General features: G+C 43.8%; 1 protein-coding gene across 3 annotated transcripts in view; it reads right to left on the minus strand.

Annotated features, from left to right (window-relative positions):
• The window catches only part of nop14 (NOP14 nucleolar protein homolog (yeast)), a 32,862-nt gene extending 17,452 nt beyond the window's left edge, over nucleotides 1–15,410 (minus strand). The window contains exons 1-13 of one of the 3 annotated variants that reach the window (XM_021603156.2): nucleotides 15,250–15,410; nucleotides 14,900–15,082; nucleotides 11,567–11,701; nucleotides 10,783–10,924; nucleotides 10,387–10,529; nucleotides 9,941–10,078; nucleotides 9,542–9,664; nucleotides 9,184–9,315; nucleotides 8,125–8,422; nucleotides 7,720–7,850; nucleotides 7,518–7,603; nucleotides 7,278–7,413; nucleotides 812–913 (exon numbers count right to left, since the gene is read on the minus strand). In XM_021603156.2, the coding sequence (XP_021458831.2) occupies nucleotides 812–913; nucleotides 7,278–7,413; nucleotides 7,518–7,603; nucleotides 7,720–7,850; nucleotides 8,125–8,422; nucleotides 9,184–9,315; nucleotides 9,542–9,664; nucleotides 9,941–10,078; nucleotides 10,387–10,529; nucleotides 10,783–10,924; nucleotides 11,567–11,701; nucleotides 14,900–15,082 (1,749 nt within the window). In that variant the 5' untranslated portion in view covers nucleotides 15,250–15,410. Of the gene's footprint in view, nucleotides 1–811; nucleotides 914–7,277; nucleotides 7,414–7,517; nucleotides 7,604–7,719; nucleotides 7,851–8,124; nucleotides 8,423–9,183; nucleotides 9,316–9,541; nucleotides 9,665–9,940; nucleotides 10,079–10,386; nucleotides 10,530–10,782; nucleotides 10,925–11,566; nucleotides 11,702–14,899; nucleotides 15,100–15,249 lie in introns of all 3 variants that reach the window. The other 2 variants (XM_021603157.2, XM_021603158.2) reach the window with 2 other exon arrangements.

Consider the following 15,410-nt stretch of genomic DNA (forward strand, 5'->3'; position numbering starts at 1 on the left):
TGGTTCTCCCATATCCACAGAGGATCTCTGGAGCTCTGTCTGAGTGACAATTGGGTTCTTGGTCACCACCCTGACCAAGGCCCTTCTCCGATTGCTCAGTTTGGCGGATCCAAACTTCTCCCATTTAAGAATGATGTAGGCCATCATTAAGTTCTTGGGGACCTTTAATGCTGCAGACAATTTTAGCTACCCTTCCCCAGATCTGTGCTGACACAATCCTGTCTCGGAGCGCTACGGACAATTCCGTCAAGCTCGTGGCTTGGTTTTTGCTCTGAAATGCACTGTCGACTGTGGGACCTTATAGACATGTGTGTGCCTTTCCAAATAATGTCAAATCAATTGAACTTACCACAGGTGGACTCCAATAAAGTTGTAGAAACATCTCAAGGATGATCAATGGAAACAGGATGCACCTGAGCTCAATTTTGAGTCTCATAGCAAAGGGTCTGAATACTTATGTAAATAAGGTATCCATTTTTTATTTTGAATACATTTACAAAAATGTCTAAAACCTGTTTTCGCTTCGTCATTATGGGGTATTGTGTGCAGATTGAGGAGGAAACATTTTTATTTAATCCATTTTAGAATACGGTTGTTACGTAACAAAATGTGGAAAATACTTTCCGAATGCACTATTTATTAACTGCCCGACTAAAACAATCTACCAAACAATCAACCAGTCGACTAATTACGGTCAGTCCCATTGTGAGGGAAGACCATTTTTATCCAGACAACTTGACACAAGCTCTTCACACACACAATCTGTCTGTCATACACAGACACAGGCTCAAACACACTGTGCGATAATTACCTTGGTGAGGGCCTGGCTGATGTACAGTAGGGCTGGGGTGGTGACAGGGTGGCGGAAGTCTGAGGTGGGGAACAGCAATGCTGTTATCTTCAGGTAAATGAGCTGAGAAAAAAAAGGAGAGAGACGGTGAGAGAGAGACGTCACCAACACGTCAACTTGACAGAACACTGTCATAGGAAACCAATTTACAGACAAGCTTGGTGCTCACTGTTAGGGCTAGTAGTAATTGCCAGGGACCTCACGATACGACATTATCCCGATACAATATGTATTGCAATTCTCACAATTCTATACGCACTCACTATGTCTGCTGCAGAGAGACGAGAGCGTGAGAAAATTTGCATTGATCAGTCATGGAAATAAAAGTGCAGAAAAAATGTTGGCTCACTATTTACAAAGAAGATTGAGAACAAGCTATAATATGAAACATACCAGAGATTTTGCGCAGCTACAGCCGAGTGGCACTAGCTATGGCTGACTAGCAATTAATTTAAGAAAAATTGGTAGTCAAGTATCGCTATAATATCGTCAAACCTAAATTTGCAATATGTAATTGTATCGATTCTCCCCACATCACTTCTTTGTATTAAATGTTTTTATTTCACCTTTCTTTAACCAGGTAGGATGGTTGAGAACAAGTTCTCATTTACAACTGCGACCTGGCCAAGATAAAGTAAAGCAGTGCGACATAAACACAGTTACACATGGAATAAACAAACATACAGCCAATAACACAATAAAAAAATCTATATATAGTGTGTGCAAATGTAATGTAGTAAGTTTAGGGAGCTACGGCAATAAATAGGCCATAATGGCGAAATAATTACAATTTAGCATTAGTGGCGTGATAGATGAGCAGAAGATGAATGTGCAAGTGGAGATACTGGTATGCAAAGGAGCAAAAAAAATGAATAAGAATATGGGGATGAGGTAGTTGGGTGGGCTGTTTACAGATGGGCTGTGTATAGATGCTCAGACAGCTAATGCTTAAAGTTAGTGAGGGAGATATGTGTCCAGCTTCAGTGATTTTTGTAATTTGTTCCAGTCGTTGGCAGCAGAGAACTGGAAGGAAAGGTGGCCAAAGGAGGAGTTGCTTTGGGGATGACCAGTGACATATTCCTGCTGGAGCGAGTGCTGCGGGTGGGTGCTGCTATGGTGACCAGTGAGCTGAGATAAGGTGGGGCTTTACCTAGCAGACTTATAGATGACCTGGAGCCAGTCGGTTTGGCGCGAATATGAAGTGAGGGCCAGTCAACGAGAGCATACATGTGGCACTGTGGCACTGTGATAGACTACATCCAGTTTACTGAATAGTGTTCGATGCTATTTTGTAAACGACATCGCCAAAGTCAAGGTTCGGTAGGATAGTCAGTTTTACGAGGGTATATTTGGGGGCATGACTTCTCACTGTCAGAGAACAAATGGAACAGGATCAACAGATGTCAGAAGGGTATTTCATTCAAGATGGCGTAGCAGTCAGACGTCGTGTCGTGTCCCTTGTATATATCCGTTTTAAAAAAAAAAAACATATTTTTCTTCGCATATCTTTTAAAACATTTTTCTAAACCTCAACATCTAAATACTCTCCTGCAACCCTCCTCACCCAATGTAGCGTGGATCTGCTTTTTTTTCCCTAAAGTATTCATATTTACTTCGGATCCGGAACCCCTCAACTGAAGCTAGCCAGCTAACTACCAGTCAGCAAACCATTGCTAGCGGTCATCAGCTAACCTTTAGCTCGGAAAGCTCTCGCCAGTTCGAACAACGCGACTCTAACCAGAGCATAACGGACCTATTATTTTTATCCCCGGATTCCCACCGCAAACTGAACTTTTTAATCTGGATCTTCACAACTAGCTAACCGCAACCCCGGATGACTACTCCTGGCTAGCGTTTCCATCCACTTAGCTTGAAGCTAGCCCGGCCAGAGCTCCTGTGCTACCACCGAAGCATACTCCTGGGCTACAATATCGGGACCCACGACCGGTCTATCGATGTCACCGCATGAAGAGGCATAAACAGACTTAACCCCCATCGCGACGTCCCCCAAAGGCTAACTTTCTAGCCCGTGCTATCTGCTTGCTTGCTAATTCGGGCCTGGTAACTGCTAGCTTGTTTAGCCCCGGTCTGCTAACTGCTAGCTTGTTTAGCCACGGCCTACTAACTGTTAGCTAGTTAGCACAGACCTGCTAACTGTCTGAATCACCGCGTCCCCAGCCAGCCCATCCACTCATTGGACCCATATTTACTTTCAATCTCTTTTCGATTTTTTATTTGATTATACCTTCCGGTAACCTGCCTCACCCAATGTGATACGGAATCGCTATTATTTTGTATTTTTAGAACACATTCAAGAACCTCCAGAAGCCAACCAGCTAACTAGCTACAAGCTATTTAGTCATTGTTAGCCACTGCTAGCGGCTTTTACCTGCTGCACAGCCAGCCAGTTTTTCTAGCCTGGATAATACTCGCCAGTCTAGCTTCCCTGTCCCATCCACCGCTGCCCCCTGGACACTGTGATCACTTGGCTACATAGCTGATGCCTGCTGGACTGTCCATTAAACATGGTACTCCATTCTGTTTGTTTATGTTTTATCTGTCGGCCCCAGCCGCACTCAGGCTCTGTGTGTAGTTAATCCGACCCTCTCTGCCTAGTCAACGCCATTTTACCTGCTGTTGTTGTGCTAGCTGATTAGCTGTTGTTGTCTCACCTACTGGTTTAGCTAGCTCTCCCAATCAACACCTGTGATTACTGTATGCCTCGCTGTATGTCTCTCTCAAATGTCAATATGCCTTGTATACTGTTGTTCAGGTTAGTTATCATTGTTTTAGTTTACAATGGAGCCCCTAGTTCCACTCTTCATACCCCTGATACCTCCTTTGTCCCACCTCCCACCCATGTGTGACCTCACCCAGTGCCTGGGCTTACCTCCGCTGTACCCGCACCCCACCATACCCGTCTGCGCATTATGCCCTGAATATATTCTACCATGCCCAGAAATCTGCTCCTTTTATTCTTTGTCCCCAACGCTCTAGGCGACCAGTTTTGATAGCCTTTAGCCGCACCCTCATACTACTCCTCCTCTGTTCCGCAGGTGATGTGGAGGTAAACCCAGGCCCTGCATGTCCCCAGGCACCCTCATTTGTTGACTTCTGTGATCGAAAAAGCCTTGGTTTCATGCATGTCAACATCAGAAGCCTCCTCCCTAAGTTTGTTTTACTCACTGCTTTAGCACACTCTGCTAACCCTGATGTCCTTGCCGTGTCTGAATCCTGGCTCAGGAAGGCCACCAAAAATTCTGAGATTTCCATACCCAACTATAACATTTTCCATCAAGATAGAACTGCCAAAGGGGGAGGAGTTGCAGTCTACTGCAGAGATAGCCTGCAAAGTAATGTCATACTTTCCAGGTCCATACCCAAACAGTTCGAACTACTAATTTTAAAAATGACTCTCTCCAGAAATAAGTCTCTCACTGTTGCTGCCTGCTACCGACCCCCCTCAGCTCCCAGCTGTGCCCTGGACACCATTTGTGAATTGATTGCCCCTCATCTAGCTTCAGAGTTTGTTCTGTTAGGTGACCTAAACTGGGATATGCTTAACACCCCGGCAGTCCTACAATCTCACAAAGCCCTCAATCTCACACAAATCATCAAGGAACCCACCAGGTACAACCCTAAATCTGTAAACAAGGGCACCCTCATAGACGTCATCCTGACCAACTGGCCCTCCAAATACACCTCCGCTGTCTTCAACCAGGATCTCAGCGATCACTGCCTCATTGCCTGTATCCGCAGTCAAACGACCACCCCTCATTACTGTCAAACGCTCCCTAAAACACTTCTGTGAGCAGGCCTTTCTAATCGACCTGGCCCGGGTATCCTGGAAGGACATTGACCTCATCCCGTCAGTTGAGGATGCCTGGTCATTCTTTAAAAGTAACTTCCTCGCCATTTTAGATAAGCATGCTCCGTTCAAAAAATGCAGAACTAAGAACAGATATAGCCCTTGGTTCACTCCAGACCTGACTGCCCTCGACCAGCACAAAAACATCCTGTGGCGGACTGCAATAGCATCGAATAGTCCCCGCGATATGCAACTGTTCAGGGAAGTCAGGAACCAATACACGCAGTCAGTCAGGAAAGCAAAGGCCAGCTTCTTCAGGCAGAAATTTGCATCCTGTAGCTCTAACTCCAAAAAGTACTGGGACACTGAAGTCCATGGAGAACAAGAGCACCTCCTCCCAGCTGCCCACTGCACTGAGGCTAGGTAACACGGTCACCACCGATAAATCCATGATTATCGAAAACCTCAACAAGCATTTCTCAACGGCTGGCCATGCCTTCCTCTTGGCTACTCCAACCTCGGCCAACAGCTCCGCCCCGCCCGCAGCTACTCGCCCAAGCCTCTCCAGGTTCTCCTTTACCCAAATCCAGATAGCAGATGTTCTGAAAGAGCTGCAAAACCTGGACCCGTACATATCAGCTGGGCGTGACAATCTGGACCCTCTATTTCTGAAACTATCCGCCACCATTGTCGCAACCCCTATTACCAGCCTGTTCAACCTCTCTTTCATATCGTCTGAGATCCCCAAGGATTGGAAAGCTGCCGCAGTCATCCCCATCGTCAAAGGGGAGACACCCTGGACCCAAACTGTTACATATATCCATCCTGCCCTGCCTATCTAAGGTCTTCGAAAGCCAAGTCAACAAACAGGTCACTGACCATCTCGAATCCCACCATACCTTCTCCGCTGTGCAATCTGGTTTCCGAGCCGGTCACGGGTGCACCTCAGCCACGCTCAAGGTACTAAACGATATCATAACCGCCATCGATAAAAGACAGTACTGTGCAGCCATCTTCATCGACCTTGCCAAGGCTTTCGAATCTGTCAATCACCATATTCTTATCGGCAGACGCAGTAGCCTCGGTTTTTCTGATGACTGCCTTGCCTGGTTCACCAACTACTTTGCAGACAGAGTTCAGTGTGTCAAATCGGAGGGCATGCTGTCCGGTCCTCTGGCAGTCTCTATTGGGGTGCCACAGGGTTCAATTCTCGGGCCGACTCTTTTCTCTGTATATATCAATGATGTTGCTCTTGCTGCGGGCGATTCCCTGATCCACCTCTACGCAGACGACCATTCTGTATACTTCCGGCCCGTCCTTGGACACTGTGCTATCTAACCTCCAAACGAGCTTCAATGCCATACAACACTCCTTCCGTGGCCTCCAACTGCTCTTAAACGCTAGTAAAACCAAATGCATGCTTTTCAACCGTTCGCTGCCTGCACCCGCATGCCCGACTAGCATCACCACCCTGGGTGGTTCCGACCTAGAATATGTGGACATCTATAAGTACCTAGGTGTCTGGCTAGACTGTAAACTCTCCTTACAGACTCATAAACATCTCCAATCTAAAAATCTAATCTAGAGTCGGCTTTCTATTCCGCAACAAAGCCTCCTTCACTCACGCCAAACTTACCCTAGTAAAACTGACTATCCTACCGATCCTCGACTTCAGCGATGTCATCTACAAAATAGCTTCCAACACCCTACTCTGCAAACTGGATGCAGTTTATCACAGTGCCATCCGTTTTGTTACTAAAGCACCCTATACCACCCACCACTGCGACCTGTATGCTCTAGTCGGCTGCAGGTCATCTACAAGTCCATGCTAGGTAAAGCTCCGCCTTATCTCAGTTCACTGGTCACGATGGCAACACCCACCCGTAGCACGCGCTCCAGCAGGTGTATCTCACTGATCATCCCTAAAGCCAACACCTCATTTGGCGGCCTTTCGTTCCAGTTCTCTGCTGCCTGTGACTGGAACGAATTGCAAAAAAATAAAATAATTTTTATTCATTTTTTTTAATCGCTGAAGTTGTAGACTTATCTCCCTCACCAACTGCAAACATCTGCTATCTGAGCAGCTAACCGATCGCTGCAGCTGTACATAGTCTATCGGTAAATAGCCCACCCAATTTTACCTACCTCATCCCCATACTGTTTTTATTTATTTACTTTTCTGCTCTTTTGCACACCAGTATCTCTACCAGTACATGACCATCTGATCATTTATCACTCCAGTGTTAATCTGCAAAATTGTAACTATTCGCCTACCTCCTCATGCCTTTTGCACACAATGTATATAGACTCTTTTTTTCTACTGTGTTATTGACTTGTTAATTGTTTACTCCATGTGTAACTCTGTGTTGTCTGTTCACACTGCTATGCTTTATCTTGGCCAGGTCGCAGTTGTAAATGAGAACTTGTTCTCAACTAGCCTACCTGGTTAAATTAAGGTGAAATAAAATAAATAAATAAATAAATAAATAAATACATTTCCCTGGCTTTTTTCCTGACTTGACATGTAGAGCAGTGTTTCACGCAGAAAAAGATAGTCCATGGCAATAACATAACAGAGAAGTGGGAAGCAAAACCATTTGAGAGGAAAGTCAAGGGTACCATGTCTAGTTGTGGGAAGGCGGCCCGACCCTTGACCTCCAGTACCTCCTCCATCCTGTGTGCGCTGTCAACCAGAGTCGTCTGCATCGCCTTGGAAGCAGCTTCAGGGAACAGCTGACATAGACCATACAGCTGCCTGGAGAGCAGCAGGGAGAGACAGAACAAACCAGCACTATCACAATCAATACACCTGGCACAGTCAAATCCTATAGCATATCAAAACTAGAGAGCGTTACTCACGGTATAATTTTGTCTATTGTGGAAAGTTCTGGTGGACTCCTGGAAGCCAACTCGCCCACATACTCCAGCAGAAAGCCAAATAATTTCTAAAAGAGGAAGTGAGAAATACACAGCAGTTGAATCAAATAACTATTTTGATCCATAGCAAAACATCTGCATATCAGTTAACAATTCCATCTTGTGATTCAGGCTGAACACTGACTTGTAGTTTGAGTTTGTTCCCCACAGCCAGACTGGGATGGTTACACTTCTGTGTCCTGGCAAGGATGATACACTGGTGGTCAGCAGGATGACCCTGCAGTAGGCCCTTCAGGTCACTGTAGCTCTCCGGAGCTGGGAGGAGGGGCAAGGGGGAGAGAAGGACATTGGACATGGGTGGAGAAGGCAGACAAGACAATGATGGTGTTGTGTCAGGGCATGACCACCAGGGAGAGTCATGTTTTGTTTTGCTGGATGACTGGAGAGCAGTCAATGTTAGCTTTCAATTGAAACATAAATCATTTTAGATCAATCCGTCAATTATTTTTCCTATATACCAATATATTCCAAAAAACTATCACCTACCGAAAATGATGTCCAGTTAGATCATATAAAACAGGGGTCTTACCTTTGAAAGTGTATGGTAGTTCTGTTTTAGCTGCCTCTGCTTGGGCCTTCCTCTCCTCCTCACTCAGCTGAGATTTGGTTGCAGGCACTTCATCCTTCTCCTCCTCATCCTTCTCCTCCTCTTCCACCTCCTCCTCTCCTCCCTCACTCTCCTGCTCAGAGTCCAGGTCTGAGTGGCTATCCTCGCCACTGCCCTCCTCTCCACCAGATTCCTCCTCACCACTCTCTCCTTCACCACCCTCCTCCTCGTCATCCCCCTCTATCTTTGCTCCTTCCTCATTTATGTTCCATTTCCCATCCTATAGAGAGAGAACGAGAAAAAAATGAATTTTGTTATGTGCTCTTCTTTCAGTGAACGCCTGTAAATTTGACTGTGTCACACACTCCCCTATGTATTTATTTGGACAGTGAAGCTTAAATATTTATTTTGGCTCTATACTCTAGCATTTTGGATTTGAGATCAAATGTTCCATATGAGGGGACAGTACAGAATGGCACCTTCTATTTGAGGATATTTTCATGCATATCGGTTGGGCACAACAAAAACAAACTGCAAATGCAGTCATTGGAATATCGGACCAAATACACGTTTTACTAAAAATAATTGAATTTGTCCAAACACCTATGACACCTTCAAATGGGTGAACTAGATACATGGCACTTTTATTTCTAAACGGTAAAACAGATATGTCTGAAAATACCCTCAAATAAAAGGTGGCGTAGGTAAGCATTTCACAGGAAGGTGGCGCATGTGACAAATACAATTTTATTTGATTTAGATTTTAGACTGTCGCCTAATATGAAACATTTGATCTCAAATAAAAAAGGATGGAATATTAGAGCCAAAATAAACGTTTTAGCATCACTGTCCAAATAAATGTGTGACCCTTCCTACTACTTCCTTCCATTGAGAGAGTAGCGATGATGCGATGTCTGAACTCCAAGACACAAGGTCAAATCAAAATCCACACACAGGCAGAGCGAGCTTGGTCCCTTCCCCGACAAGGCAGAGCCTGCCTGGTCCCTTCCCCGACAAGGCAGAGCCTGCCTGGTCCCTTACCTGATAGGCCAGAGTCGGTTTTTCATCACCGTCTAGGATGAAGCCGTCGTTGAGGTCGTCAGCTGACATGTGAGCCTGGGTCTTGGTGCAGTCTTCTACTACATCTCCCATCATCCTCCTCAGCCTGTCAGCCTGGGGCAAGGGTCAAACCACAGAAAGGAAATAGCTTCAGTACAGTAGACAGGTCAAACCACAGAGGGACAAACTGTGTCAGTGTGTCAATAGTTAACATCCTTCCCTTTCTCAAGTCCTTTTCGCTATGATCACTGTCTGACAGGTCAGGTGAAAGCAGACCCATTAGCCATCAATGGTCATAAAGAAAATATTACAAGGAAATGGTGTTGAGACACATCCATACCTCTAGTTTCTGCAGGCGTTCCCTTTCCTCCCTGGCCACTTCCTCTGGAGTCTTCATCTTCTCAGATGGTTGAGCCTTCATCTCAAAGCCCAGCTCTCGCACCATCATGTCATACTCATCCAGCTGGAACATACAAGGGAAGAGACAAAGATGAATATGTGTTTGTGACCAATAAAATTTGATTTGAGATGAGACAAAGGGTTTTTTCCTTGGGCACAATCATTTTACTTATCCGGGTTCATCTCCCTGAGATAAGGTCTCCTGGAAACATTTTAATTTAACCTTGATGTATACAGGTTAGACTCAATAAGATACTAATTATATTTTGTATGAGGGACATGTTTGACTTGGTGGATAATCAATTAAAAGTTCCATTGGAAGCATGTCCTGTTCTTTTACCTTGGGTTTGTCTTCCTCCTCCAGTCTGTCAGCCTTGGGGGCATTCTTGTGAGCCAGCAGCCCCTGAATGCTTTTCCAGTCCTGGTCCAGCTTCTCTGTCAGCACCTGGGACTCCTCCTTCTGGTTCTGCCTCTCCCTCTGAGGACAACCAACAGACCTGTCAGGCATCTGATCTCACCTCAAGACACCCGTAGCGCTATTGCTAGTACTGGAAAAGTTCACCAAATATCTGGTGGACCACAATACACAACCAAGTCAAGACGAAGGGTATTAAACCCCTCCTAAAAAGGAAGAAAATGCAGCACACTGATAACCTTGGGATGCTCCCCAAACAATTGAATGGACCTCCCACCAACGTTTCAGTGAATAAACCTTAATACCGTTCCTAATGTGTCTTAAGACATTAAGGCACATCCTAGAATGAGACTAGAGGGATTGACGCTCACCTTCTCTTGTTTCGACTTGAGGATGAGCTCCTCTATGAGTTCCTGTCTGGACTTGGCTCTCTGGTTCCCCCCGTTATCCTTCTCCCCTTGGGTCTTCCTCCTCAGCAGACCGCCTCCCCCGAAGTGGGATGCAGTCAGCTCAGCTGGAGGAAAGATGGATGAGAAAATATTGTCCTTGTTATGGTCACTACTTCAACAGGTGTCACCAATAGTGACACCTTCTTTTTTTTACAGACAAATACTTAGCCAATGTACATCTTTATGTTCTCTCGCCACCACCTGCTGGCTTTCCCTCCTCCCCTTTATCTTTCTCTCACTTCCCCCCACCCCTTCTCTCCCTCTCCCTAGTCTACAGCTCCCCCGGATTCTGTGAAGACTGGGGCCGTTGTGTCTCACCTGAGAGCACTCCTTTCTCATCTGCATCATCGTCGCTGTCCACCATGTCGTTGAGCTTCTCCATCTCAGACAGAGACTGGCCATAGTGGGTCAATTCCTCCTCCTCATTCAGGTTATACATGTCCTTCTTGTCTTGGGTACGCTGAAGGGGGAAAACATCAAGAGAGGACCATGTTAAGTTATGGACTACGGTACATCTTTATACAATACACATGTATTTGTCCAAATGTTACTTTGGAAATGAGTCTTCTCCTCTGGTCTCAACCCACCCACATAACACACAGATTTGAGAGGAGCACAGGGCCAGCCAAAGTGCAGCTCCACAGACTCTAGTTTAATGAATTATTTTATATTGGATATGCTGTAAATCGACAATGGTAAGGCTGGGGTGGGCAAACGTCTTGGCTCAAGGGCCACATCGGGATTTTGAAAATCAACTAAGGGACACACAGATTTGTTAAAAAATATGTCCAATTTGCAGGCCAGCAAATATATAAATCCATTATAATTTCAACATTTTGGGGGTTTTATTTTTAAAATTAACAGCGTGTCCCATTGAGAACAAGGTTTATTTTGCAAGGGAGCCCTGGTCCCTATACATTCTCTCTCATTTTAGACATTCAAGTGTGGCCTGGAGTGTTTTTTAACAACCCCAAATAATCATATCTAAAAAAAAAAAAGATGCCGGCCACAGACCTTAGTTTGCCCACTCCCGTAGAAGGTGTTTCATGCAGTGACAGTGGGGTGAAGAGAGATACTGTATGTCTGTCTGTATTGATCTCACCTGTCTTTCCATTGAAAACCTCTGAAGGATTTTCTCCTCTGGGTCCATCTTGGTGTCATATTCACCAAACCGTTTGTCTATGAACTTATTGGCCTTGTCCTTTGTCTTATATTCCTTCAGCAGGGTCTCTTTTCGCTGGGGGAAGAAAGGAATATTTTATAACCATAAGATCCACACTGGCACAATAATAAATAGAATCAAAGAAACATGGTAACACACGTTGCAAACCACTCTAGCTGTGATTTGAGATATTGTAAAGCTTACCGTATGCTTCCCAGTCAAAACAGTTCACACATACATTACTACATTTAGTTGATATGGGCTGCTAACAGGAATGACTTTCAGCTCAAAAAAGCAGGTGTAAAATGCTGTTAATTTCTGTATCATGCATTTTGAAAATGCATCACTGTTTATGGCTGTAATGGCAGGCTACACTTGCACAGCGATTGTGCGCGTGCATTCTCTCTGTGCGCACAAGTATGTGCATGTGCAGGGGCAAGTATGTGTAAGCTTGGAAGCACTCCTTTTTGGGGGTCGTGGGTAAAAACGTTTGAGAACCACTGAGCAAGCGAACAGATTGCTGATTTGCTATAAGATTGGGTGGAGTGCAAATGTCAAATTGTTGGGAGAGGATTGCCATACATAAATATCTAGCTCCAAAAATGGTTCAGTGAACAATAATTGTTATCGTTTACTTTGCAAGCTCACATAATAACTACAACCTAAAAATATTGAAGACTCATGTTAAAAGGAACCACCAGCTTTCATATGTTCTCATGTTCTGAGCAAGGAACTTAAACATTAGCTTTTTTACATGGCACATATTGCACTTTTACTTTCTTCTCCAACACTTTGTTTTTGCATTATTTAAACCAAATTGAACATGTTTCATTATTTATTTGGGGCTGAATTGATTTTTATTGATGTATTGTATTAAGTTAAAATAAGTGTTCATTCAGTATTGTTGTAATTGTCATTATCACAAATAAATAAAAATTGGCCGACTAATCGGTATCGGCTGTTTTGGTCTTCCAATAATCGGTATCGGTGTTGAAAAATCATAATCGGTCGACCTCTAGGGGCAGCAGGGTAGCCTAGTGGTTAGAGCGTTGGACTAGTAACCGGAAGGTTGCAAGTTCAAATCCCCGAGCTGACAAGGTACAAATCTGTCATTCTGCCCCTGAACAGACAGCACTGTTCCTAGGCCGTCATTGAAAATAAGAATTTGTTCTTAACTGACTTGCCTAGTTAAATAAAAGGTAAAATACAAATTAAAAACCACTGGTAACTGAAGAAAACGAGCTTGGACTGGTAAAAATTGATATGTCATCCACCTGGGGAACTCGGGCCTCTTTCTAGAGCTTTAACTTTCCGACCTGAAGATCACTTTCGTCATTATTTTTCCGAGTTCCCAGTTGTTTTGAACGCGGCATTATAATGTACGACTTGGACATGACTTGAGACTAGAAGTCGATCGATTAATCGGAATGGCCGATTTCTGATTATTAAAAAAAATGTTTTTTATACCTTTTATTTAACTAGGCAAGAACACATTCTTATTTTCAATGACTGCCTAGGAACTGTGGGTTAACTGCCTTGTTCAGGGGCAGAACGGCAGATTTTCACCTTGTCAGCTCAGGGGTTCCAATCTTGCAACCGCACAGTTAACTAGTCCAACGCTCTAACCATTGCACTCCACGAGTAGCCTGCCTGTTACGTGAATGTAGTAGAAGCCCAGGTAAATTGCTAACTAGCATTAAACTTATCTTATAAAAAACAATCAATCATAATCACTAGTTATAACTACTGATCCAGTTTAGCAGGTAATACTAACTAGGTGAAATTGTGTCATTTCTCTTGCGTTCATTGCACGCAGAGTCAGGGTATATGCAAGTTTGGGCTGCCTGGCTCATTGCGAACTAATTTGCCAGAATTTTACGTAATTATGACATACATTGAAGGTTGTGCAATGTAACAAGAATATTTACACTTAGGGATGCCACCCGTTAGATAAAACACCGAACGGTTCCGTATTTCACGGAAATAATAAACATTTTGTTTTCGAAATGATAGTTTCCGGATTCAATCATATTAATGACCAAAGGCTCATATTTCTGTGTGTTATTATGTTATAATTAAGTCTGATTTGATAGAGCAGTCTGACTGAGCAGCAGCAGGCCCGTAATCATTCATTCAAACAGCACTTTAGTGCGTTTTGCCAGCAGCTCTTCGCAAGCACAGCGCTGTTTATGACTTCAAGTCTATCAGCCTAATGGCTGGTGTAACCAATGTGAAATGGCTAGCTAGTTAGCTGGGTGGGCGCTAATACTGTTTCAAACATCACTCGCTTTTAGATTTGGAGTAGTTATTCCCCTTGCACCGCAAGGGCCGCGGCTTTTGTGGAGTGATGGGTAACGATGCTTCGAGTGTGGCTGTTGTCTATGTGTTCCTGGTTCGAGCCCAGGTAGGGGCAAGGAGGGGGACGGAATCTATACTGTTACACTGGCAATACTATAGTGCCTATAAGAACATCCAATAGTCAAAGGTATATGAAATTCAAATGGTATAGAGAGAAATAGTCCTATAATACTATATTAACTACAACCTAAATAAAACCTCTTACCTTGGAATATTGAAGTCTCATGTTAAAAGGAACCACCAACTTTCATATGTTCTCCTGTTCTGAGTCTGAGCAAGGAACTTAAACGTTAGCTTTTTTACATGGCACATATTACTTTCTTCTCCAACACTTTGTTTTTGCATTATTTAAACCAAAGCGAACATGTTTCATTATTTATTTGAGGCTAAATTGATTTTATTGATGCTATATATTAAATTAAAATAAGTGTTAATTCAGTATTGTTGTAAATGTCATTATTACAAATAAAAAAATTGGCAGATTAATCGGTATCGGCTTTTTTGGTCTTCCAATAATCAGTATCAGCGTTGAAAAATCATAATCGGTCGACCTCTACTATAGACGTTCTACTTGGGACTCGGACCTTCGAATAATAGTGACTTTTTGGTCAATTTCAATGAAAAAAATGTTGCAGCAACTATTGCTGGCAATTAGTTCCCTTCGCCAAGACGAGTTTTTGCTTGGAGCAAACGTTAGTTAGTCTACTACGGGCGTCTTTAGGATCCATCTAGCCTGGTCCCAGATCTGTTTACGCTGTCTTGTTAACTCCTTTGGTCAATTTATATGGACAACGACCATAGGAAGTTGGTAAGAGAGTACAAATCTGAAGCCAGGCTAGATACTTTACATCCATCTCAGCATATGTTATCTTCAAAGCCCCATGTGTACATAAACACTTCATTACAACCACCTACCTTGTTGATGGCTTTAGATCTGGATACACCTGGCAGACCGACGTCGTGCTTGCTTTTTCGCCCGAGGATGTCAAACTTTTTCCGGTTGATTTTCACCTCGAATGGGTTGTTTTTTATCTCGGTGGAAGTTTTGGTCTTGCGAACCTTATCAGCAAGGTTCTTCTTTTTTGGCGGTTTCCCCATCTAGACAAAATAGGTAGCTAGGTGAAGGCAAGAATATGGATGAGAACCTCCTTGCTAATATAACAACCATGTAAAGAAAGTATTGAAATACATTAGCTAGTGTCATAACTGGCTAGCTAACGTTGGACACGTTCTCAAGGCAAACATCATAAATTGTAATGGCATACCTTATAGATTGGATATGGTTAACGCGTTCAAGTAAAACACCTCATATGTATTTTCAAGTTAAAATATAACGTTAAATCATCTACTTTGCATTATCCACGTTGTTCCACAGCAGAAAATCCGCGTGCCAGCACGAGGTCAAAGTTCATCATGAGGCGACTCC

This window comes from Oncorhynchus mykiss, chromosome 5, assembly GCF_013265735.2.
Source record: "Oncorhynchus mykiss isolate Arlee chromosome 5, USDA_OmykA_1.1, whole genome shotgun sequence".
Taxonomy (NCBI): Eukaryota; Metazoa; Chordata; class Actinopteri; order Salmoniformes; family Salmonidae; genus Oncorhynchus; species Oncorhynchus mykiss.